Source organism: Sceloporus occidentalis, unplaced genomic scaffold, assembly GCF_023333645.1.
Source record: "Sceloporus occidentalis isolate IW3139 unplaced genomic scaffold, rSceOcc1.0.p SCAF_59, whole genome shotgun sequence".
Classification (NCBI taxonomy): Eukaryota; Metazoa; Chordata; class Lepidosauria; order Squamata; family Phrynosomatidae; genus Sceloporus; species Sceloporus occidentalis.
Window position 1 is genome coordinate 5,056,157 of NW_028317039.1, and position 25,313 is coordinate 5,081,469.

A 25,313-nucleotide genomic window follows, 5' to 3' on the forward strand; every position below is an offset into this window, starting at 1 on the left:
GATGTTGACGCCCCGTGGAGGGGCCAGAGATGGCCCCTTCGTACCGATCGCGGCGTTGCTGAATGCCTCGAGGTCGAGGCATTCAGCAACGCTTTTTGGGTGCAGAAAGCGATAGTAGATCGCTTTCTGCACCCGTTTAAAGACGTGCCGGTCCTGGCACGTCAATTGTCGTAAAGCACATGCTTTTCCGTGCCGTGCCAGGACCGGCAATTGTCATTAAGGGGTTAACTAAGGGAGAGCTGAGTAAGACAAATACAACCTCAGATGAACAACAACACATGACATATTACACCGTGTCATGATTTATTCAAAAAGCTATATATGCCTCTATAAAAGCTGAAGTTTTAGCAGTTTGCTCATCTGGAGCATTCAGGTGTGTGTTAACACAATGCCAAGGAGGAAGGACATCAGCAATGATCTTAGAGAAGGAATTGTTGCTGCCCATCAATCTGGGGAAGGTTATAAGGCCATTTCCAAACAATTTAAAATAATCATTCAGTAAAGTGTTCAGTAAAGATTATTCAAAAGTGGAAAACATTCAAGATGCCAGCAAATTTACCCCAAGGTCAAATTTGTTTCAAATTTGCATCTAAACAAAGCAGAAGACTTCGGGAGCAATGTCCTTTGGGCAGATGAGACAAAGAGAGATGTTTGACCATAATGCACAATGCCACCTTTGGCTAAAAACCAAACACAGCATATCAGCACAAGCACCAATTCTCAAGCACGGTGGTGCAGGGGTGATTTTTTGGGGCTTGTTTTGTAGCCATGGGACCAGAGAACCTTGCAGTCATTGAGTTTACCAGGAACTCCTCTGTATACCGAAGTATTCTAGAGTCAAATGTGGGGCCACTTGTCCGACAGCTAAAGCTTGGCCCAAAATCGGGTCATGCAACAGAACAATAATCACAAGCATACCAGCAAATCTATTATTGTTATTTTTATTATTATTATCTTTTATTTATATAGCACCAACAGTTTACGGGGCGCTTAATACAATACATATATTCAAGGGGTATGACAAGACAAGAATTGACAGACTAAGACAAACCGATAAATTAGGTGGAGAGAGCCCTGCTTGCAAGCTTACAATCTTGAGGGAATGGGTGACAAACATAAGGCACAGAGAAAGGGTGAGAGGTAGTGTGGGGGGTATAAGGCACAGAGAAAGGGTGAGAGGTAGTGTGGTGGTTGTATCAATGACAAGAAAGTTCTAGCAGCAAAGATGGTATGCTTCTCTGAAGAAGTGGGTTTTGAGATGTTTCTTGAATTGCTGAAAAAGAAAAGAATCAAGGTGTTGCAATGTCCCAGTCAAAGTCCAGTCTTCCACCCGATTGAAATACTGTGGCGGCACCTTCAGAGAGCTGTGCATAAATAATGCCCGCAAACCTCAACGTTGTAAAGAAGAGCGGGCCAAAATTCCTCCACAACGACGTGGGAGACTGATGAAGTCATACAGACAACCATTACTTCCAAGTGATTGCTGCTAAAGGTGGTTGGAAAAGCTATTGAACTATAAGGTTTACTTTTCATACATGGCTTCCAATTTTGGCTTTTTATTTTTGTTGACTAAATCATGACATGGTGTAACATGTCATGTGATCATGTGTTCATCTGAGGTTGTATTTACCTAAATTTTAGACCTGATAAGGAGCAGATGATTATGTGCTTTTACGTAAAATCATAGAATTCAAACTGTAAAACAATAATTAACTGAGCCAATAGAAATACAAAATAAAGTGTGTTTTAATTCTAGACCCTGTGCTATAAACTCAAACGGAAAATGAACAAAAGTAAAAGCTATGAGCTGTACATCAGAGTATTCCAATTGGCAGCTCTTGAAACCTTGTTTTATGGTCCTGAACCTTGAGGAAAAGCCACAGACTGTATTACATTACATTATTTATTGTTTTGCAATAACTTCTTCAAATAAACCATAGACCTGCTATATATCACTGACCATGTTATTTGTGCAGGGGCTGAGAAATATGTACAACATATGATGCATGGAGAATTAAAGGGTATTCCTAGTTATCAGGGAAGTAAATTATATCTAAATATACAAACTGGAGGGCCAGACTCTGAATCAGCCAGATCAGCTAGTTGAGCAGACCCATACTCCAAACATATGATCCTTAATAGTCGGACCTTTCTAAATTCACTTGAAGACCCTAAGACAAAAGGGGAGACAGTGAATATAACTGGCTAGGTTATGGGTCATGTTCCTTGACCCCTTACAAGCTAGAATGAGTCCATGTCTAAATATTTAGAATTGCAGGGTTTATTCACTAAAACAAGAGGGAGGTAGCAATTTAATTTTACTAAATTCTACTTGGCATAAGATTAAATCCTAGTGAGTATCTGTAACATACAAAATGTATGAACCATTTTTCAAATCAGATTTTCTGGAGTGACCTCACTCATTGAGCTATGCATTATCTAGAGCCAAATAAGGCCGTCTTGACATATTTGCTAGAGATGACCATTTATAATACAAAATGAATTTAGAGAGTTGAAACCACAAATGTCCTGACAACTCCTGCGTTAGTGAATTGAACCCCTTTGACGTCTTTGAACATGATTCTCACATCTTTTCCCTACCCCATCGCCTCTTGTTTAAGTTTTCACTAGGACTACCCTATGATTTCACATTACATTTAAATTATATGTTTCTCCCCACAGCAGTAGGGCTGCAGATTATTGAAAATCCAAGTCTTAACCAGAGATACATTTCAGCATCATTCATATTTTAATATCTTTCCTCCATCCATCCAAGGTAAATATCTGCATTCATATAAAAGCAGGAATTGGATGATGCTCTAGCTTCAGGCAAATGGAAATAGCAAATCAGATTAAGCCAAAAGACTGATGTCTGGGCTGTGTGACAACTAAGGCAATATTTATTAAGTTTAACCTAAAGCTAAAAAAACTGGTTATTAATCATGCAAGATATATTGATGTAATATTTTATGTCCGTGAACATGTGCTTCATAACCCAGCACATGTTTTACACAGTACCAGTACTGGGACATACAGGGGTCATCTGGAATCTGCACTGTTGTGGCACTGACTATGAAATTTTGGTAAAACTATGAAAGAATTAAGAAAGCGGCGGTGTAGGATCACCGATTTTAGGTGTCTGGCTGCTTCAATGACCCGTCCAAGATTACTAACAAGTAATAACCTGGTGGCTTTTTTTTCACACTGTGATTTGGACCCTTATATTGATTTATACATAGGACACGGAGACCAGGAATCTCTGTAAATCTACAAGTCACAGTAGCATTGATTATTTTGGTCATCATTCCAAGAGCCAACAAGTCATGTTGACATATTCTGATTGTAAATAGAAATGTCAATTGAAATGATTTAACATGTATGCCATTGCATTGGGATCGATGAACTCTTACTTTCAGATGAGGGTTTACATAATTATCTGTATTAAATAAAAAAGGTAAGCAGACATTTTGTTAATGTAGTCAACTGATTCTTGACTGGTTTAGTTGGCAAATAGCTCAAGAGTGACATTAATTTCTAAACTACTCGGATTTCGTTTTTCTTTTTTCCCTCGTTAATGAACATATATTTACATGTATTGTATTTACATGTATTGTTACATTAAAATTTGTTTAAATGGTAAATACTTAAAGGTATTTCAATAAAAGTTGGTATACGTAATATGTTTCATTATGATGCAACCAATAATATGATATAGAACATACATTCAGAATGCCCGTGCTTTGTAGGTCCTCCAATGCCTATCTTAATCAAGAGCATTAAACCATTTTCCATTACTGGATTAAACCATTTCCTATAATGGCAATTTTGCTAAAACCATTATTTTAATTAGGGCAAGCCAAAGGTCAGTCTTAAGCAGTTAGTAATGCACATGATTCAAAGCCAAACCTTCATCATTCCATAAGCTTTAATACAACATCAATATGAGTCCCACGTCTCTTCAATTTAAATAACTATATTTATGGGGACAGGATGAAGCCAACCAACATACTCACTAGGTATAAGGTCAAAAACATTATTCTCTCCAGACACCATATGCTTGTGGAGCATGATGCTACATAGAACACAAAACACACATTTATGGTGGCTGCCATCTGCTACAGATCTGATCTGGCAGGAACAATGTGAACCAGAGGCGTTCCAATATTTGGTGGCTGTACAGCTATCACATTCCTTTGTTATATTTCCAGTGCCAAACAAAAAGCCTTAAGAGACCAAACTGAATAAGAGACTATTGAAATTGCAACAGGAAAAAATGGGCAACTCCTTAGGGCTGATGCATTAAGGTTGGAGCACAGTGGCTGGAATTTGCAAGTTGTTTTTTCATGGTACATATCTCTATAACTGATGTGCCAACCATAAAACTTGTCTATGCCTCCCCATTATCATAAGTACTTCTGTTATATTGGGAAAGATTAAGATGACACTGGGTGAAAACCAGTAGGATGAATTGAGAGAACAGATAAGCACAAGCCTAGAGAGAGAGAAGTAGAACTGGGATAGAGAGAGCAAAAGGGATGAGGGTAGGGTGACCACATTTTCCTTTCGCCACTATGATGTGGATAAGATTACACACACAGGCATGTACAAGTGTGTGTGTGTGTGTATATACACACACAGTATATGTGTATGTACACACACAAGGGATGTTTCTGCACTCTTTAATAACTATTTTTTAAAAACAAATTACGTCACTTTTCTAGTCGCCTTCCTTTGCGTCCAATTTTCCCAACGTTGTATCAACTTTTTTCCAGAAGACAGTCAACTTTACTGCCGACAGTTGCATCTTGAATTTGTTTCCAACAAGAGATGATGGATGCTTCCGCTGCATACTCTGCTGCTTGCTTTAAGTCTCGTTATCGTGAACCCACATTTCATCACCAGTGACTATCTTCTGTAGCAAACGTCTAAGCGCTTGCGCCTATGCTCCTCTGTCAGTGGCTTAGGCACCCACTTACAGGGTTAAATATGAATAACGCGCGTCGCTGTTTTTAAACAAGATTTTTTTTTAAATGTGCTATGCTGGGAGTTGCGCCCCAATAGCAGCCAGAAAAAGAAAAACTGCTAAACAAACGTATATATTTTTTGAAAGTTGACATCCTAAAGTATTTTAACACTGGGGCATTTTAAGACTTTTGATCAGTTTGTTGGCTGCAGATCTCCAGTAGATGTCCCATATTTCATTTTGAATTCCAAACACTAGACAGCTCAGGGAATCTAGTAAGGGGTATATTGGCCTGTCCTGTGCAGCTGATTCCACACCAGGCTTCAGGTGTCTGACCCCCTAGGGGGTATCCCATCTCTGGAGCTTTTTTTCGAAACTCTTGTGGTGCAAATGACCTTACATTGTAAAACCAGATATCTCACCTTACAGAAACCCAAATCTTCCCCGAAAACATGCTGGGGCCAAGATCTCTGCTCTTCAACTTGAGGGGTCAGCAAATGTAGAGAGGCATGCACCCGAGAACCAGCCCTATGTTCTATAGTAAATTGAAAAGGCTGCATTTTACCGGTTTACCAGCCTTTTACCCGTGCCATTTAAATGGGGCGTGATCAGTAATAAAATCAAAACTCTGTCTTAGCAGGTAGCATTTCAGTGATTCAAGGGCCCTATTTTTAATTGCCTCAGGTTTGGATATTTGGGGTTTCACCTTTCCTCTACCAACCACATATCCAAGATATTTTGTTTCCTCTAGCCCTATTGCACATTTGCTGGGGTAAGCTGTTAAACCTTCACCTGCAATTGAATCCAATACTGCGTGGACTTTTCCAAGATGTGACTCCAGTCATTACTATTTGACGAAGGCCCTGTTTGGCCGAAACGTTGCTTTTTTTGCTTTCTCTTAATAAAGTATCCTAAAGATTGGAAGCTGTTTGGAGTGCTGGGATTCCATTTCTTTGTGTGCTTCGATAGGGTTTATGCTGTCCCTTTTTTCCTGCTGGCACCCAGCTTCCTGGGAGTTGAGTGAAGAATTTATAATCTAAATAACTGGCTGCATACTCCTTGTGGGGCTTTAATATCCTGTCCATCAACCTTTGAAATGTTGCTGAGATGCCATGAAAACCAAAGGGCAGTACAGTATAATGGTAAAGCCCATCGGGTGTAGCAAATCCTTTTATGTCTTTAGCTCAGTGGTACCTGCCAATATCCCTTTGTTAGGTCTAAGGTAGTGAGGTATCTCTGGTAATGTAATCTCTAAATAAGCTCATCCAAACATGGCATTGGGTAGGCATCAAATTTGGATATTACATTAAGTTTTCTAAAATCATTACAAAACCTTGATCCATCTGGTTTTGGAATCAGTGCTACATGGCTTGACCAATTACTGCCATTTTTATTCAGTGTTACAGCTTCACAGCCCAGGTAACTTCGGAGCTCTGCTATTTACAATCTTCTTAATAAGGCCTCAGTTCTCAATCATGTACACACTGATATACACACATATACACACTACACATAAAATGTTTTTATATTATTATAAAGCCTTGGGAACCATGTTGATTTTATATAATATATTTATATTATAATATACATAAAATAGTTTCCAGACATGAGCAGATTCAGACCATTAACTCTTCTGTTACCAGATGTGAGCAGACTCCGATAATTAACCTCTCTATTACCAGACATTTCACACACAGTCACACAAACAGGCAAATATAGTCACATACACACACAAATACCTGGCGCTGGCTGCAGCTTATACTGAGCTTGGTGTAAAGGAGGGACTCAGCCTATCAGGAGAGGCTTCTGAACTTTCAGGAGACTTCTGATTGGCTGAGACCTCCTTCACTAAAAATTCTCATTCCGGTACAATGCATTGGTCACCCTAAATGAGGGGAAGAGCAGATGTATATGTGGACAACCTAGAGTGGGGTTTGCTTCGGAAACTACTGCTGGGGACCACAAGCATAATTTGGCTGTGGTGAAGAACATAGTCAGTTTAAGAGAGGGATTTCTCTAGAAAAGAAAACTTCTAAAAGTCACTTTGCTCTGTTTTATTGTCTTTTATTCCCTATGGGTTCAGTAGGTGGGAAATAGAAGCATATATTCAGAACAACCTATTTACTCAGAGAAGAAGCCAACTTGCTATTTATATAAGAACCATTAAATAACCTTTCAGCGTAGCTGTGCTTAATCTGCATAACAGGGAGCACCTGAGGACCAGAAGGGTTGTCCAAACAAAACTGCAGACGCAAAATGATTCCATGATTTTTTATTACTTCATGTAAGTTAATTAATTGATGCATATTATGATCACTTAAGGTGGATCTGGATGCTCTAGGTGATGCAGAGCCAGCTAATTAATGTTGACATTTCCAACCGTGTTTAATTTGTTATTATAAGAAGGCTTCAACTGTATGTTTTGAGATTCAGCTCCTTACTCCCAAAGGTTTTCAACAAGCATTCAAAATATCAGCCTCTACATTCTGATGGCAGGGAAAGACGCAGGTTACAGAGATAATGGACTCGGTCATTGCTGCATTGTTTGAGTTTTATCTTTCTACTGTTAGTTTCCTCATTAATATTTTGTTGTAACCAGCAACCCAATCTATAAGAGAAATTAAATTTTAATATTACAAATAATTATTATTAAGCAGGTGATTGTTATGTAGTATTATGGAAATTCTTCAAAAAAAATGGTTGATTCGTGCCTGCATATGGAGCTACAGCTATATAAGACTAGGCCAAATCAACAGAGAGCATCGCAGAGAAAGTAGAATGAGCATTGTGAGAGTTGTAGTCCAACAACAGCTGGGGTACCACCTGTTCATTGCCTCACGTTTAGGGTACAGGAGATGAAACATGCTATTTTTATTTAAATTGTACAAATAGTTTATTGTTGACCATCTTTTCAATCTGCTTCTCCGAAACTTTCAGTCTCTTAGTCTCTGAAGCTATTAAATCTAAAAGAAATATGTTAGAAATGGCACCGCTTAGAACAAACAACATATGCACACACAGTTGCTGATATGAAGTTCTCTGTTATTGGAGATTGTTTATCTGTGGGTGAAATGAATAATGCAGTCGTGTACTTTGCATATGATAAATAGTGACATTTTGAGATGCAGAATCTGGCCTTTGCAGGTGAGCATAATTTAGATACTGAATGAATTTCTCCTTATGGTGAAAACATCACATGGTTTTGAGTGATGGAATGTATTTCAGTAAAAAGTTTCAAGGCAGAAGGAGCAAAGAATCCATCTAATGGGATGAGAGATGTGCACTGTACACAATTTATGGCTTCCTTGATGCAAATGGCAGATTAAATTGTGAAGTAGTAGTTTGAAGGGACACTCCAACCATCATATGCACTTTAATGCATATGATAGCTGAAGGATCCCTCTAAAAATGCCCTGGTGCACCCCTCATGTTTTTTCTGGACAGCAGATGTGTTCAGCGTTGGCTCAGGGAACATTGTGTGTGTGGGGTTCCAATGAGATACCCACTCCTGTGTGCATACGCTGAAAGTGCTGCTATTGATTTCAACGGGAGCATTCTCTGCTAGTCGCTGCTAAAGGAGGAACTTCTACATGCATACATTTGTATTTTCCCTTTTAAGTTGCTCAAGAGTAAAATTGATATATTAGTGTGTGGCTGAACCAATCTGATTCTAACATTACTTGTGTGGTTCTGGACATGTGAGGTTCTACATCAACTGCCAATTTGTCAGCTGCAATTAAATGAATTATACATTGTGTAAAGCGCTGTTGTAAACCAAGATATGTATTGTAACATATTGATCTGCGATCAATGCTTGCCTCTATGGGGTTACTTTATATCTGTAAGAACCGTGTGTTTGGCTTTCATTGATGAAAGTTCCATTCTTTTGTTTGATATCTTTTCAAGAATTGTAGTGTTGAGTAGTTCAGTTTTGAATTGCAAGGTTCGCTCTTTTTAAATGTTTTATTGATCCAAATCCCTGCATAAAAGTATCGATTTAGTTTCTATAAGACATCCCTTTCCTCTGTTTGACAAAAGCTTTCATATACTATTATGTGTTCATGACAAAGAACAAGGTATCCTCTGCACAACTTGCCCTTAAATTATGTAAAAATATATAATACCAAATTGTAGTTCCTGATAACAGAAATTAAAAACTATTGGGGAAAATGGAGCACTCAAACTAAACTGATCACTTAGGTCTCTAGTATTATCGATCAGAACAAGAAACAAAAGGATAGCGGTAAAAGGACAGAAGACAAGCTCAATGCATCTTGTACCCTATAGATCCCATAACTACTTCTTTCTTTTTGCTCTTTGTTGAGATAAATACAGCTGTTGTAGTAGCTACAGCTAAGTTTTTAGAACTAGAGAGAGCTTGAGAGCTACAGTGGTTTTGTCATTACATTTTATGTGACACCTGCAGATTCCGTAGAATCAGTAAAATAAATGTAAATCACACAAAACAACAAACTACCGTATTTGCTCGAAAAATACCCCTCGTCTTATAATCGGGGTTGTCTTATAATCAGACCTCAAATAGGTCTGACTATGAGACGACTAAGATCCAGATCCCCCGCAGCTGCAGGGGACCTGGATCCTCCTGCCCCCCCCCCCCCTGTAGGAGATGACTGCTTGGATAGGGGTGAGTTGATCAAGTAAGAATGATCTGTAGAGGTTGTTGGTCAGGATGAGAACTTTTGGAACGGGAAGGGAATGTCAGAGAAGGGGTACAGCATGGGTGAAATCCTGAATACAGGAATGGGAAAGGGTAATCACTGTACCTGAGAGATGCAGGTCACAACATGAACAAAGAGGCAAGTTAGGGGTGTATTTGTTTAAGAAGGTAGATATATAGAAGGTGCAGCATTGTTAAGGGCTCTATAGCTCTGGGTCAGGAATTTGATTCTAGGGGGTATGGGGAGCCAATGGAGTGATTGGCACAGTGGGGCAGCAGATGAGGAACCGTGACAGGAGAAGATTAATCTACCTGCAGTATTGATGATGTGTTGGCAGTGCTGAAAGGCAGGAGAGGGGGAGACCAGTTAGTGGGGAGTTGCAACAACCCAGACAGAATATCATAAAGGAGAGGATTAATATTTTGGTTGTTTCTTGTGTGAGCAATGGACGAATTTGGAAATGTTTTTCAGGTGAATGCGCCTGGATTTGGTGAGGGACTGGATGTGAGGGATGAATGAGTGAGCAGAGCCAAGTATGACCCCAAGGCAGCAAACTGGGTCAGTTGGTTAGATGGTGGTGTTGTCAAAACTAGTAGATGTCGAACATTATAAACAGAGGGGATCGCGGGATAGCTATAAACTCAGTCTTTGAGATGTTAAGCTTCAGGTAATGGGATACCATCCATGATGCGATTCCAGAAACTTGGTGAGTTGACTTAGAATAGAACGTGATAGGTCAGGAGAGGAAATGTAGAGGTATTGATCGTCTGAATATAGGTGGTATTTGAACCCAAAGGAAGAAAATATTTGACCAAGGAAAGAGGAATAGGTCAAAAAAGTAGAGGCCCAAGAGTGGTGATAAATGGCCTTTTGTTTTAGCGGTAAGAACGTTGTTAGTCATCTTGGTGAGTGCGGTCTCGGTAGAATGCTGTGGACAGAAACCAGATTGTAGAGGGTCAAGTAGAGAATAACTTAATTAAGTTAATAGTTCCAGCAATTAGGATACCAAGGGGGGTAGTGAAACTGGATGGTAGCTTGATGGGTATGTGGGATGAAGGGAAGGTTTTTTAGGATGGGAGAGATAGTAGTACGTTTAAATAAGGATGGGAATACAGCAGAGGAAAGAAAGAGATTAAAAATATTGGAAGGGGTTGGGCTAAGGAAATCAGGGAGGAATTGTAGGAGTAAAATGCTTTGTAACACAGTAACTTAAGGCTGGGAAGCAACAATTAAAATGCAGAATGTGATTTTAATGCATACTATTGTAGTCTATCCACATCTATACAGTATATGCCCAAATTTAACATTAAGACCGCTTGTTTCTCTGTTTACATATGAACGTGATTGTAGATGTTTCTGAAATGCACTAGTTCCATGATTGTATCGTAATAAGAGTTTGTCATGATTTTGGATTTACTATTGGTGAAGAGGTCATGTGACTGATTGTTTTAATTATATATAAATGTGTCTATAGCCAAGATGAAATCTATCTGAAAATGGAATTCTGTTATCCAGAACAGTGATCGTTTTGCAGTATTTATGAGAGCACAAGGGCGATGACCGAGTAGCTAGCAGAAAACAGGCAAAACTTGGCTAATTACAGGAAGTTGATTAAAGAGGCAATTCACATTTGATTGTTAATTTCCTGGAGTCTGCTGCAGCAGCACACAGCAGTAGTGTGTACAAATTATATTTATTCCTCCTTGCCCCAAAACCCACTTTGCTAAATTATCTGGGGATTTTGAATTCAGAAAAATTAAATGGTACTCAATTACCCCGACTTTATAATAACCACAGGATGAAGGCAGGCTGTCAGCCTTCAGTTTTGCTCTTAACGAGACTGTTGCCAGATAAATAGTTAAGTATGTCTGATGCTTTTTGTAGCTGAAGATCTTTGCCACAGCTTTAATCTGTAGCAGTGGTGTCGCTACAGGGGGGCAAGGGGGGGCAATTGCCCCCCCTAGGATATTCCTTGCCCCCCCTGTTGCCCCCCCGCCGAATTTGGAGCCACCCAGGACAGTCCCCTTGACTGCTAACGACGGCATGGTGCCGTCGCTAGCAGTCCCAGTCAGGTGCTAACGACGGCACCATGCTGTCGCTAGCACTATCTTACCTTGATGGAGGTCTGTGGACCCCCATCACCACCTACCCCGGCGATCTGCCCCTCACACTGAAGGGCATCACCGGGGCCACCCGATCCGGCTGGTGACGGCACGCGCAATGACGTCACCGCGCAACTTTATTAATAACTGACAATTGTTAGTTAAAGCGATATGGGGGCATGCTGCTTAGATGCCTGTATCTCAGGCATCTAAGCAGCTACAGACCCCCAACATATACCGTTAGAAAGCTAATTATCTCACCTTTCCAACGGTATATAGCTTTAAAAAAATTATGTTCAAAAAAAATTAAAAAAAATGATTTAAACATAAAGTAGTTAATCTTTAAAAAAAAAAAAAAAGTTTAAGTAGTCTAGCTAAATGATCACTGTGGTAGCCAATGTTACCACAGCGATCATATAGCTATAAAAAGTCACATTCCATTTTTAAAAATGGCCGATACTAATTTTTAATCCCATGGTCCCTTTGATCATGGGGTTAAATTTAGCCAACGGTAGAGGGAGGCAATTTTTTAAATCCTGATGAACTGCAAATATTATTAAAATCAGCCATTTAGCCTGTGTGGTACGTGAGTAACCATCTCATCCCTGTAGCGCCTTGCATTTTTACTGCAAACCTTTTTTTTTTTCCTGTAAAAGTGATTTTTTTTCTCCCTTTACCATCATTTCTTTGGGATTGTAAGGGGAAAGAATGGTGTGTGCTTCTGTGAGTAAATGTATGGAAAGTATAGTGTGTGCTTCTGCGAGTGAATGGAGATATGAAAGGCGTGTGAATGGTCAGTAATTAGGGTTGAAGCCTTGACGTGGCATTACTGCTCGCGTAAGAAGTTAAATTATGGCACAAAAAGTACACATTTGCAAGAACTACACCCCTTGGCGCATCAAATGAGGGGCTGCATGTGTTTCTAGTACAAACCTGGAGTGCGCTAGACACAAATGAACATGTCGCTATGGTTAGAAAAAACATATTTTCTAGCCAAAGCGACATATTCCATCATTATTTGTGCACTCAACTTTTGTCCTAGAAATACATGTAGCCCCTTATTTGAAGCTCCAAGGGGCGTAGTTTCTTTAAATGGATGAATTGTCTGAATGAGGGAGAGCATGAGTTAATGTGTGGATGAATTGTCTGAATGAGGGAGAACATGAGTTAATGTGTGGATGAATTGTCTGAATGAGGGAGAGCATGAGTTAATGTGTTTGTGTGTATCATAGATGTATAATTGTGGAAGGGCAAAGATGGCACTAGCAGGATGTTTGAGCCTTGGGGACCGAGATGGCACAGGCAGGGTGTATATGGGACAAAGATGGCAAATCTTATGTGTGTTATCTGGGTGCTGGTCAGGTTCTATGTGGGCAGTGTGGACGCCAGGGCTTGCTTTGGGGTGTGCAACCTGTGATCTATGCCTGTAATTTAGGGGGTTTTAAATATACCTTTAATGCCATGTTTTTATGTGAATTACAATTGATCTGTACCTGCAAAGCTGGGTTTCTGTGTTATTCTGTAGATCCATATCTGCTATGCTATGTTTCCATACATTATTTATGCATACCTGCAAATACAGGGTTTGTATGTCTTCAGTTGATTAATACCTGCAATGCTGTTTCCATGTATTTATTTGATCTATACCTGCGATGCTACGTTTCATATATTATTATTGTATACCTGCAAATACAGGATTTGTATGTCTGATTCTGTTTATTTGATATATACCTTCAGTGCTGAGATCACAAGTGAATTTCAATTGATCTATACATGCAAAGCTGGGTTTGTGTGTTTAATGTGTTGATCTATACCTGCTATCGGCAGCAGGGTCTAATATTTATATATATCGGCAACTGGGGCTAATATTAATATATATGGGCAGCAGGGGCTAATATATATATATCAGCAGCAGGATCTAATATTAGGCCCTGAAATCATTTAGTGCAAAAGTTAAGGTATTGTGTTGTTTAAAGGATTTCAAGGATTAGTCGTACTAAATTGTGGCTTCAGGCTTCCCATGTTGAATGATCAAGTATTGTATTGTCCAATAACAAAAGTATCATTCCATAGCACATTACTTTTGGCAATATATATATATATACCGGTGTGTGTGTGTGTGTATCTATATATATATATATATATATATATATATATATATATGTATGTTTTTTCAGTGGTATGATTTAATGGTGGAAATTATTAATGCCCCCCCAGTTTGACTGTGGTATCTTGTGTGCCCCCCCTATATACTGTTTCTAGAGTCGCCACTGATCTGTAGTGCAGTGACTAATGTATATGCTTTTTATTTCTCTATGGCTGTTAATCAACCTATACAAATACATCCCATCACCGGTTTTATTTAGCTAAAATGACAGTATTCTTCTACCCTCATCAAATGATTTAAAAACACTCTTCATCCAGGGGGTAAAAATATTCATTAAAATGAACAATGAAAAAACATCTGTTTTGGTTCAAAACATTTAAAAGTTTGTTAGGAGAAAACTGAGAGGTGATTATAGACACATTTTACTTTGCTCCTGCTGTACTAGCAAAGGGCTGTTATTACTGCTTACTGGGAACCAAGGCTGCCACCTTTTGATGGGTCCAAAAGCTTTTTAGTCTAACTTGGCCACTGGCCCAACATTTCCTGGGACATAAAGAGTTTAATCCTGGACCCGGGATTTACCTCCTCCAGAACTGTCCAGATGAAACCTGGACAGGTGACAACCCTACTGGGCACCAGATAAATCCCTTGTATATCAGTTTGCAAGCAAAGGCAGTTGAAGGACCTGAAGTGTAAGATTTAGGGGCCCCCATCTCTTTCTTATGTTTGGGGCTATGGATAAATTAGGACTCAAAGCCGTTTCTATGGTAGTGCTACACATAACTGCATAGGTCATATATGTAATCATATATTTGTGTGTCTCATATCTGCCTTAATGTCAATGGAGTTAACTTTTGTGTAGACTAAGACCATGGTGGTAAATATCTGTGCTATCTTAGGAGCTAAGATGCTATTTTAGATGCCAATGTAAAGGCAGTCTTCTAGTGGGGTCTGTATAAAATGTAAAGACACCTTTTAAAGCCATGACTTCCTTTGATTATCAGGTCAAGGACCATTACATACCTTACATTACATACATCCACTTAAATCCACCTGTAGCAGACAGTTAGTGTACAGCCAGGTATAGCATCAGTGGCTCTGTTAAACCTCTTTGTTGTTCTGGTGATATTGTAGAAACCAAGGTTAGTATAATATAGATTTTTAGCTTCCTCTAATGTTTTACAATACATTGTCCTTCCCTACATCATGTGGTAGACCCATACACCATTTTTCAATATGAGTATTGGACACTGCACCTTTTTGGATGTTTTCTGTGTCATAGGAATCCTGGAGTTTTTCTTTGTTTGAGCTGGATAAAGAATGATGTTGAGATACCTGCACTAAAGCTAGGCGTCCAAACAAATGAAACAGTGGTTCAGACGTTATCAGGATCTCCCTCACATAACCATAAGAGGTCAAACTAGCAATTCTGGTAATTCCTCCCCTGAATGGGATGATTTACAGCTAGCTTCAATGATTCATTCTAGTTAGTACGCATCTCTCTCTCTGTAGACTTTTTACCTTCTTACATATTTGCATGCATTGGAAACAGTGTTATTAAGTATATGTCACTCAGTGTCACCTCTATATGTTGTAGGCCTTGCCTGATTTGCTCATTAAGCATTTTAAGCAATTGAGGAGCAGTAAAGTTCTATTTCACACATAATCAGTGTGAGCCAAACCATTCCTTTACTGTATCCATATCTTCAACAGCAGATTTGCTGTTCTGCTATTATGGACTAAATACATTTTAATACTTCTGGTCTTCTTGAATTATTCAAAATATGTAGCTTCATTAGGCACGTTGATTAGTAGCACTTGCCCGGTGTAGAGCCTTTGATTTTCAAAAGTTTCAGGAAGCTGAACCCTACTGAGATGACTGATTTGTATCTTCAAATACGCTACCTGATTCAGTCTTTATGCACATGTTATTTACATAAAGTGTCTCTTTTAGCTGATTAACCCCTTTAAGCTGCTTTATTATCAATTTTTCTTTTAATTTATGTACTACAAAGGGAGTTTTTCTTCCTTATTTATGTCAGTGTAACTAATTTGTATACAGATGTGGTTGTGAGCAGTGAAAGGGAAAAAAACAACAGTTTAGCCCTATCTCCGAACACTGGTGGAAGTGGGTTGGCCTTTGACTGCCATTTTTCCCAGAAGACTGCAGTGAATTGGAAAAGAAAACCCAGCTTCCCTGCTGGCCTTTTGGCTAGTGAGGAGAGAAGAGGGTCGCAAATCCTTTGGTGAATGGAGGACTGGGGACTTGGGGGTCCACTATAGCTCTTAGTATAAAGACTTTAGCACTCTGGAATTCATGCCCTATGTTCTTCACGCCCTATGTTCTTCATGCAAAGCACAGCTCCTCGAGGTCCAATAAATTGCCTATAATTAACAGAAAGAGAGAAGTCCTTATAATTTTAATTATTCCCATCAACTCCGCAGCACTCAAAACTTACTTATTTGTGGCTACTTAATTGATTTTATGTTAAGAAAAAAAAACATACCTGTAGAGTGTTTGTCCTGGAAGCTGGGCTATATAATATGTAGTTTAAATGTAATCTCATCACAATGCAAGGTCAGCTTTGCTCGTCTTCTTCTGCGTGAAGAGCGCTTTCAAGGGTTGGTCTTCATAACGTATTCTAAAATTTGTTTTACTTCCTCCTTAATGCAACAACAAACTGATAGTTTAGTGAATAAATTCCTAGATTTTCTCCTTTTAATTTATAGCAACTGAACAAACATCACAACTAAATTTAGCTAGTTTAAAGTAACTTTCCTATGCAAAGTATTAGATCCACACCATTAGATCCACAGACTCTGATTCAAAAGAGTTATGCATGTATATAGTCATTGATATGAAAAATTCAACAGGAAGCATTCCAGTGCTTCTCATTATCATATTTTCATTGTCCCTTTTCAGTTCTTGACAGGAACAAAAGACAATAAGTGAAATAGTGTTAAGCTGAAAAGAAATAATTTGAACTGCATTTATTCAGCATTAAACAATTAGCTGGTATACTTATGCAACTTTTCACAGTGTAACAGTCTATTGTTTCGGGTTCTAATTGCAATTTTCTTCAAGGGAGTTGGCATACCAAGCCTGTGAATGGGTAGATGTCAAAAACAATATGTTTCTTTTTCCACTGTAAGGGGGGGACACATCATTAACATAAAATGTGGCTTTTGAGCTAAATAAACCACCATTGGTATAGTAACAAAAGTGCGTTTGATGGGGGGATTTAACAAATATGAAACGTATTAACTATTTCACAATGCATATTGTGATTTTAGTGCAAACTGCTAAATCAGTAGCAATCACAAAAATGTTCTATTGTTTTCAATGCTTTGACCCAGGAATGCTCATGACCAATAGGCACAAATGCATCTCTAACATTTCTTGTATTGATGATTAATAATAAATATATGTGTTGGTTATTTTCTTTAAAGGGGAATCAGTGCATTAATGTAATCTGGTACACAAATGGAAAGTATATCCAGTAGCCTTTCCTGATGTTGATTTTATATTTTATATGTCCTCGGGATAAGGGTGAAATATTGTCAGTGGTTACCTCCAAAAATGGGGAAATATATTAGCATTTGTATTAAAGCAGTAGTTTCAGTAGAAAGCAATATCCACAATAAATGATGTGCTTGCTTTCCTTGTCAAATTTATATGGCTGCCTTGCTTAATCGTGCAATGCTTGTCCTGCATTTGGCCCAGTGCTCTTCGGATCCGCTTTGCTCCTTCAGGAATATTCTTTTTAATCAGACAAAAGAACCCTTGTACAAAATGGAACTTGTGACTGGAGCAGCACTGATAACTCATCTCAGAAAGCTTCTTGTTAAGAAATAATCTCTGTTACCTGTCACCCACTGAACTGCTTAATTAGTGATTATTTTCTTTCTTTCCTATCTTTTCTTCATCCGGCAGCGTTGACATAATTTAACACATCAGACAAAATTAAGGTAAAATATATCTAGGCATGATTTTCAAACACATAACATTCTTACAACACAGTAAGGTCGATTAAACCTTTTTCCATCTCTCACATTTTTTTCTCCAAAGCATATAAAAATATTTTTACGGCATATTCTATAAATTACTTAAATGGACAGATGGTAACAAATACCCTGTTTTTGAAGAGCGGAGCTACAATTCCATGACTTTCCTCCTAGCCATTCAATTTATCGAGTTATGTTCATTATTTTGTAGAGAACAGCTGTAGTGCTTTTGCATTGTTCCTTGTCAATATCTTAGTGGAATCATTAAGAGGACAATACAGCAGCCCAGTTTAAAAGCCCTCCTCAGATGTTCAGTTCTATAAATTCTGCCATAAATAGAACACTCCTTCAGGTGTAAAAGCTGACCCATCCGCAACAAAGAACCTTATTGCATTTTACCCATAAATTCATTTGTAATGATCAATGTTATATCATTTGTTATATATGACAATGGGAGAATGAACTTGACAATGAGTTTGTGTTGCTTTATAGCACAGTCATAAAACAAATTTCTTGTTTCACAATCTCTACTCCATTCAAGAATTCATTCAAGCTTTACTCTTAACTATCCTTTCAACAGTTTCCTGTTTAACCCCTTCATTATTGTCCATTCAAATGGACCCCTGTTTAAACCTTTGTGACCACCTCCTCTTAGCTACCAGTATGTTGTTTTTGTGTTTTAGCCTTTAACCCCTTCAATCCCCTATAGACGTACCGGGACGTCCAAAAAACGCCCACAAAGAAACCCCTATGGACGTCCCGGTACGTCCAGCCCTTCGTGCAGCGTCAGGGACACATCCCTGCCGCTGCACGGGAGACCAGGCTGTCGTTTGACAGCCTGGACTCCCCACTGACAGCAGAAGCCGGCTTTCTGCTGTCCGATCTCCCGCAACAGCTTCCGGCATGAAGGCGGGGATATCCTGCCCTCCGATGAGGCACAGAGACGCTGCGATCTCTATGCAGGTCTGTGAGGACCTGCATAGAGATCACAGTGTGATCGGTGCAGGGGGATCGCGGGGAGGGGAGTGAGAAACCATCTCTCTCACGCCCCCTCCCGGCCTGTAACAGAAAAGCAGAAAAAAAAAAACGTTAGTCCATTTAAAAATAATATTAAAAAAATCATTAAAATAATAATATAAATAATACTAAAAAAAATTATAATATGAGCTGTGATGTCACTGTGACATCACTGGTATGTTCAGGAGGTCCCTAGGAGGACCTCTAACCATTACTGTTTTAAAAAAAATATATAAAAATAAAAAAAATATATGAAAAAAGATAATAAAAAAAATTCTTAAAAAAACCTTACATCCCATTGCCCTAGCATAACATCTAGCCAGTATAACCCTCCTGCCCCCGTTCACAACCCCCAAACCCGTTAAGCCATAGGCATAAAAATTATACAAAATTGTACACCTAATAGTATGCTCCCTGGTGCTGGGAAAGTCTGGAAAATCTATATAAATTAGGTATTTCTGAAATCAGGACACCTGAATTGATAAACTTGGAGGGGATTTTCCATCACTTTACCTAATTTTGTGAGGATTCAGAGGGAAAATGTAAAAAAAAATTAGTTTATTTTTCTAATCTTCGCTAGTTTTTACTAAATTTCTCATTCTAAATTTTCAGCTAATCATCCAACTATGGTATCAAACGAAAGCTCTATCTCTCCTTGAAAAAACAATATATAGTTTACATGGGTACACTATTCACAGGAAAAGAGAATCATCGCTAAACCGACATACCCCAAAAATGGCAAAATTGCTCTGGGCTTTGAGGTACCAAAAACCCCTGGGATTGAAGGGGTTAAGTGGATTGTTTAACCAATTCACTTTTTACCCCAGTTTTTATTTACCATTGAATGTTAACCGATTAACTCCTGATTCAGTATATACCCAACAAACATAGTTACTTTATAAATGCTTTATCTTCTTTTATTGTTAGAGCTAACCTCAGGATGGTACAATGGTTTTGTCTGGCAGCCAAGCATATAGTCTTAATGTTTAAGACATATGGGTTTATACGCTAAATGTAGGGTTGTCAGGAGAGTTCTTGTTTTGACTCTCAATTCTTTACAATTCATTATGAATGGCCAACATGCATTATGCATAAAAAATTGAGGTCATATATATGTGATCTTATCACTAGGAATGGTCTTATACATTATTGTAATCATAGACTCCCAATTGTTGCTTTTGCTGCCAGTTTGTTATGGGTGAGGTCCCTGTTTGAATCCAGGTAATTAAGTGTATAGTAGAGTCAATTAGTTAACACTTTGGTAACTACATAGGATCTTTACAATGAGCTTATAAAGGGTTCATATTACAAGAATCTAAGAGTCAGCTCATTTAGAAAGTTCCCAGGCATAATATGTTATTTACCAACTCATACAGTGGCACAGCTCAGCAACCATAACCATAATTTTCTTAATAATGTGCCGTCCCTTTTGTTTTGCAAGATTTTTACCACTGAATCATAATTAAAATGGTGTATTCATATTTACTGATCGCCCAACTGCAATGTGTGCAGTTCCACATATGACCACATGAGGCATCTGTGAAAAGATGATACAAAAGTAGTCAGGTATCTGGTTTGTGTATGATTGACTGTCATTATGCTTGTAATGGTTTGGTATTAGAAAGGGCATTAGGTGGAAAGTTTCCAGTGGTCTAAAGTTGCATGCTAAATATATTATGTTACATAGGTTTTAAATACATATTTGCTCCTCTTGACCAGCAGATCTGGGAGCTGCCATTGTTGTCTGATATTGTGGGTGGCTTTCCTTGCTCAAACACCACATGAAACTGATTCATTATGGCAATGCTAATGAAATCTGTTAAGCCATAGACTTTAGTCAGTTAGTCAGAGTGTCTGGTGATTAAGGCAAAACTGTTCAATTTTTGTCCCACAGGCAATATGACAAGGAGTACCAGGGCATTTTTCTAGTAGATTGGACAAAGATAGCACAACTACAACACATATGAAAACATTTTATTATACAGATAAGAAAACTGCACAACATTTTAAAACCATATTTTTAACTGATATTAATAATAAAACAATTTCGTTGCAATACCCCCTTGCTATACAAAGTAGTAAATAAAAATGTTGTGTCCTTGTTACCTTCTCCATTTTTGATGCACTGCCAAACGACATTGCACGATTATCATTACAGTTCTGTCTTTCCCCAAAGAAAAGTCTGTAAAGCAGCACCGCAAATGGGAGTAAGATAGGCTAGCTTGCAGGACTTAAATACTATGAAGAGAGAAACGTTATTGAAATCGACAGGGTGAAAGGGCAGGAACTTATATGTGCTTAAAGAAATTAGTAATTGTAAGGTGCACATTAACCCATGGTCCCCATCCACTTGTATAACTGCAAATATTATTGTCCAGGTGTGTCTGCATAAGTTAAATGTAATAAGTTGGGTCAATAAGTTAAAAGGGTGTCAAGCTCTGCTGCATTTATTGAGTTTGCATTGTTAATGAACATGGCCCTGTGCAACAGTACATGATACTATTGTCATTAACACTGGGTATATGCTCCCCATCATGTTGTACTGCTAATATAGCAATGAACAGGTCTCAGAAGTCCTCATGTGGGATCTAGTTTGCACTTGATAACCATTTGCAGCTACAAGCCTGCAAGCAAATAATTGTTATTATTATTGTTAATATCATTATGTTTTATTTATATAGTATCAACAATTTATGCAGTGCTTCTTACACTACATAAGTTCAAGGGTACTGACAAAACTAGAATAGACAAAGACAAAACAATACATTAGGTAAAGAGGGACCTGCCCTGATGGAAACATCAATCAAAAAAAGAAAAATCAGAAAACACAGCTTAGGACAGGAAAAGGAGTTAAACGTGCATGTCTGATAAGACAGTATAAAGACAGCACTTGCAAATAAGTGTTCCTAAATTAATGTCTTTAATCCTGCGGATTCTATGTCAGAAACGTCTTTCCTTTTGGGATGAAATTGGACAAATATATTAAGTGTTTATCTTAAAGCAAGAAAAACAGCCATGTCTGGAAGTGGCTACAGCACTTTCTCCTCTTTCATCATTGTTCTTAAACCAGACATGAGTTTGACTTGGCACCTGCTTGGTTCTTGGGTAACTTCAGCCGGCATACCAACCACTAGATCGTAGTTACCTGGGTTCCATTGTGTTGGTTGAATTAATGGTCGAATTCTCCTCAGAAAGAGTTTTCCTTTACTTAGATCATGCGCATAATCGAGACACATAAATCGAAGCGTTGTCTGATTACACGTTTGGATTACATGGTTTATATAACCTCTTATCTACTTCTAATAGTATGCATCATTCTGATTGGTTACTTTTCAAGCAGGTTACGACTCTTTAAGCTGCATAATTAAGAATGGCCTAGACTTAACCCTTTGCACAAATATATATATATATATAGAATAACATGTAGATGTGTTGGCGCGAACTCGACATTTTCTGCTTTCTTATGTCTTTGTCAGCAATAATATTTACGATAACATAAGCATTTTTCTAACACATTGTTTTGCACAGCTGTACCATTGCTCCATGGCAAAGCAGAACTGAACTATTTACTGTATGTTCTTGGGTGTCAGGTTGTTTGTTCCCTGAAAACAGGAATTTTGGACAATGACATATGCCAAATCATTAATGCATTAAAGCAGAATTTAAATTGAAGTACTGTATAGACATACAAGACATACCATTACCCAGTAAACAACTTACAAGAAAAGAAGTGGTCAACTATTAAGTAGTTTGTATCAATTCTTTTGTCAAAATGCCATCTGGAGATTTATGCTTTTTAGCTGTAGACATCTCAGAAGTGACCTCTTCAGGCAAGATGTCTTTTATGGATTTGGCTGTGTTTACATTAGTGCCATAGGGGTCTGAGCAAAGTACATTAAAGCTAATGCATCACCTGCTGTCAGAAACCCTTACAGAGTTTGGGCTAAACCTTCCAAAAAAGGCCAAAATGGATAGAGTTCTAATAGAATTGCATACTGTCAGATATGTTGTGCTGTGTTCCAAACCTTTTAGTTTATTGTTTATAATTGTTGTGGAGCTTGACAATGGCTTTTTTGTACAAAAATCAGTAAATAGTATTATTAATCATCTAAGCTGACATCTAAAAACAAAGCTCCAGTTAGAGTATCCAGTAGTCAGAAAATGGTTCCCAGAACCATTGATGCCTAATGATTTTAAAAAATATAGATACAGTATATTCAGCATACCATGCTAATAAAGGGCTGCCTTAAAACATGATTCTTAAACAGTCCAAAGGGTTTCTGTTGTACGATCTACATTTTGATGCCATTAAACGAATTGGTATAAAACAACAATATGCTCACAAACATTTAGTTATACAGTCTGCAAAGGTTTCCAAGTAGCTTTGTAATCTATAAAAGTAACCATAGTTTCCCTACGTGATGTGTGATTTCCAGGGAATATACCGTATTGGCCCGAATATAGGCCGCACTTTTCTCGGCCTATATTCGGGGTCAGGCGCCCGACGCCCGGGACATGCAGTTCCGGGCGCCGGGCAGGCAGCACGGTTAGGATGCAGATTCCCCGCAGCGCTGCCGGGAACCCGTATCCTACTCTCTGATACGCTCAGACAGCCTCCCCTGCCGGCACTTTCCACGGGGGGAGTGCCGGCACGGGAGATTGTCTAAGCGCATCGCGCAGACGTTCACCAGCGGCGGTGCGCGTAAACAACCTCTGCTGCCGGCACGTCTGCACGATGTGCTTTAACAATCTCCTTTGCCGGGAATTCCCACGGGGAGAGTCCCGGCAAGGGAGATTTTAAAGCACATCTTGCAGACGTGCCGGCAGCGGAGGTTGTTTATGCTCGCATCGCCGCTGCCGGTGAATGTCTGCGCGAACAATCTTCCTTGCCGGTACTTCCCACGGCGGAAGTGCCGGCACCGGAAGTTGAATACGCGTTATGCGTAGGTGTCCCCCGCCGGCCCCGCAAGATCCCGTGGAGTCTCCACTGGTAAGTCTGGTGGGGGGGACAGAGTGGCAGCATATCTCGGGGGGGTAGAGTGGCAGCATATCTCGGGGTGGTAGAGTGGCAGCATATCTCGGAGGGGGGATAGAGTGGCAGCATATCTCGGAGGGGGGATAGAGTGGCAGCATATCTTGGGGGGGTAGAGTGGCAGCATATCTCGGGGGGGTAGAGTGGCAGCATATCTCGGGGGGGATAGAGTGGCAGCATATCTCGGGGGGGATACATCTTCGGGACAAAGTGGCAGCATATCTTTAAAAAAGCACCTAACTTTTAGGGTGCAGCCTATATTCGGGCGCGGCCTATATCCGAGCCAATACGGTATAAGTAATAAAAGTGGGCCGTCAATTGCATATGCCCAGCCGCACCATACACTTTTATGCTCACATATCGTGCAGCCAGGCATATCCAGGCAGGAGCCACACTATGCAGAGTATATGTGGCTCTGTCGGCATTTGCCTCTTATGCCAGATGGCCACTCCAGGCTTGGTTTATGGAAAATCTTAATTATTATTATTTATTATTATTATTGTTATTCCAATCTAATCAACTGTTAAATATATTAAAGTACTTGTGATGACACTGACATTTATCATCAGGCAAACCATTTTGGCTATTATATTTTTATTTCTTGATCTGTTTGTTGTAAGGTTGGTGAAGAAGTAACTCTTCTTGTTACTAGCATATTGTTCTGTTAGGGACCTCAGGTTGGGAGGCTCTTTGTTGTCTTAGTTGATCTAAAATGACATGTTTGCTATAATGACACATCTTTTTTTTTCAGGGTTCATCTAAACCACTTGCAGCAGAAGATCAGAAAGACTATCAGGAAGAATATCTGAAGATACCTAAATTCAGATATGCTTACAGGTAATACCTTTTCTGGTTTCAGCTTTAAACAAATAGTAATAGGACTATTTGTTAGCTTATATTGCAGTAGAAGCATGAATACAATTGTTGATGAGTTACAATGAATTGCAGACCCTTCCAGACCCCACAGGATTAAAGCAAATAACACATTTGTTTTTTAAGTGCATCTAGTAGACCGTATGGCCTCACTTAAATAGAAGTCACTGCCAATTATACGCCTTCTTTGCGTTTGTTGCTCCCGAATTCCTCTATCCAACACTAGCTTTACACGCATCAGTTCTTGGCATTATTGATATTGTTTATGTCTAATGCACCAACACGTTTCATGGTGCTGTCGAACATAATTTCTGTTTTTGTATTTCAGTATAATTAAAGGAGTGTGATGACTAACATATACAAGTTTTATGTTACCAAGCTTCCAGACATAGGGCTGCACCAAATATTGGATGATATGTCTTTCAAGAGATACTCATTTCTGTGTATTTGTAGTTCTATTTTTTCTTTTTCAAAATCAACAAAAGACCTATGGGATTTGACCTGGAGATTCCAGGTAGGGCAGATGACTTCAGGA

The 25,313-nt window shown here is 38.9% G+C and overlaps 1 protein-coding gene across 1 annotated transcript in view; it reads left to right on the forward strand.

Annotated features, from left to right (window-relative positions):
- LOC149287583 (partitioning defective 3 homolog B-like) overlaps window positions 1–25,313 on the forward strand; it is a 532,650-nt gene that overhangs the window by 148,352 nt on the left and 358,985 nt on the right. Inside the window, exon 5 of the mRNA XM_089492770.1 lies at window positions 24,657–24,742. Within this exon, the coding sequence (XP_089348896.1) occupies window positions 24,657–24,742 (86 nt within the window). The remainder of the gene's footprint in view (window positions 1–24,656; window positions 24,743–25,313) is intronic.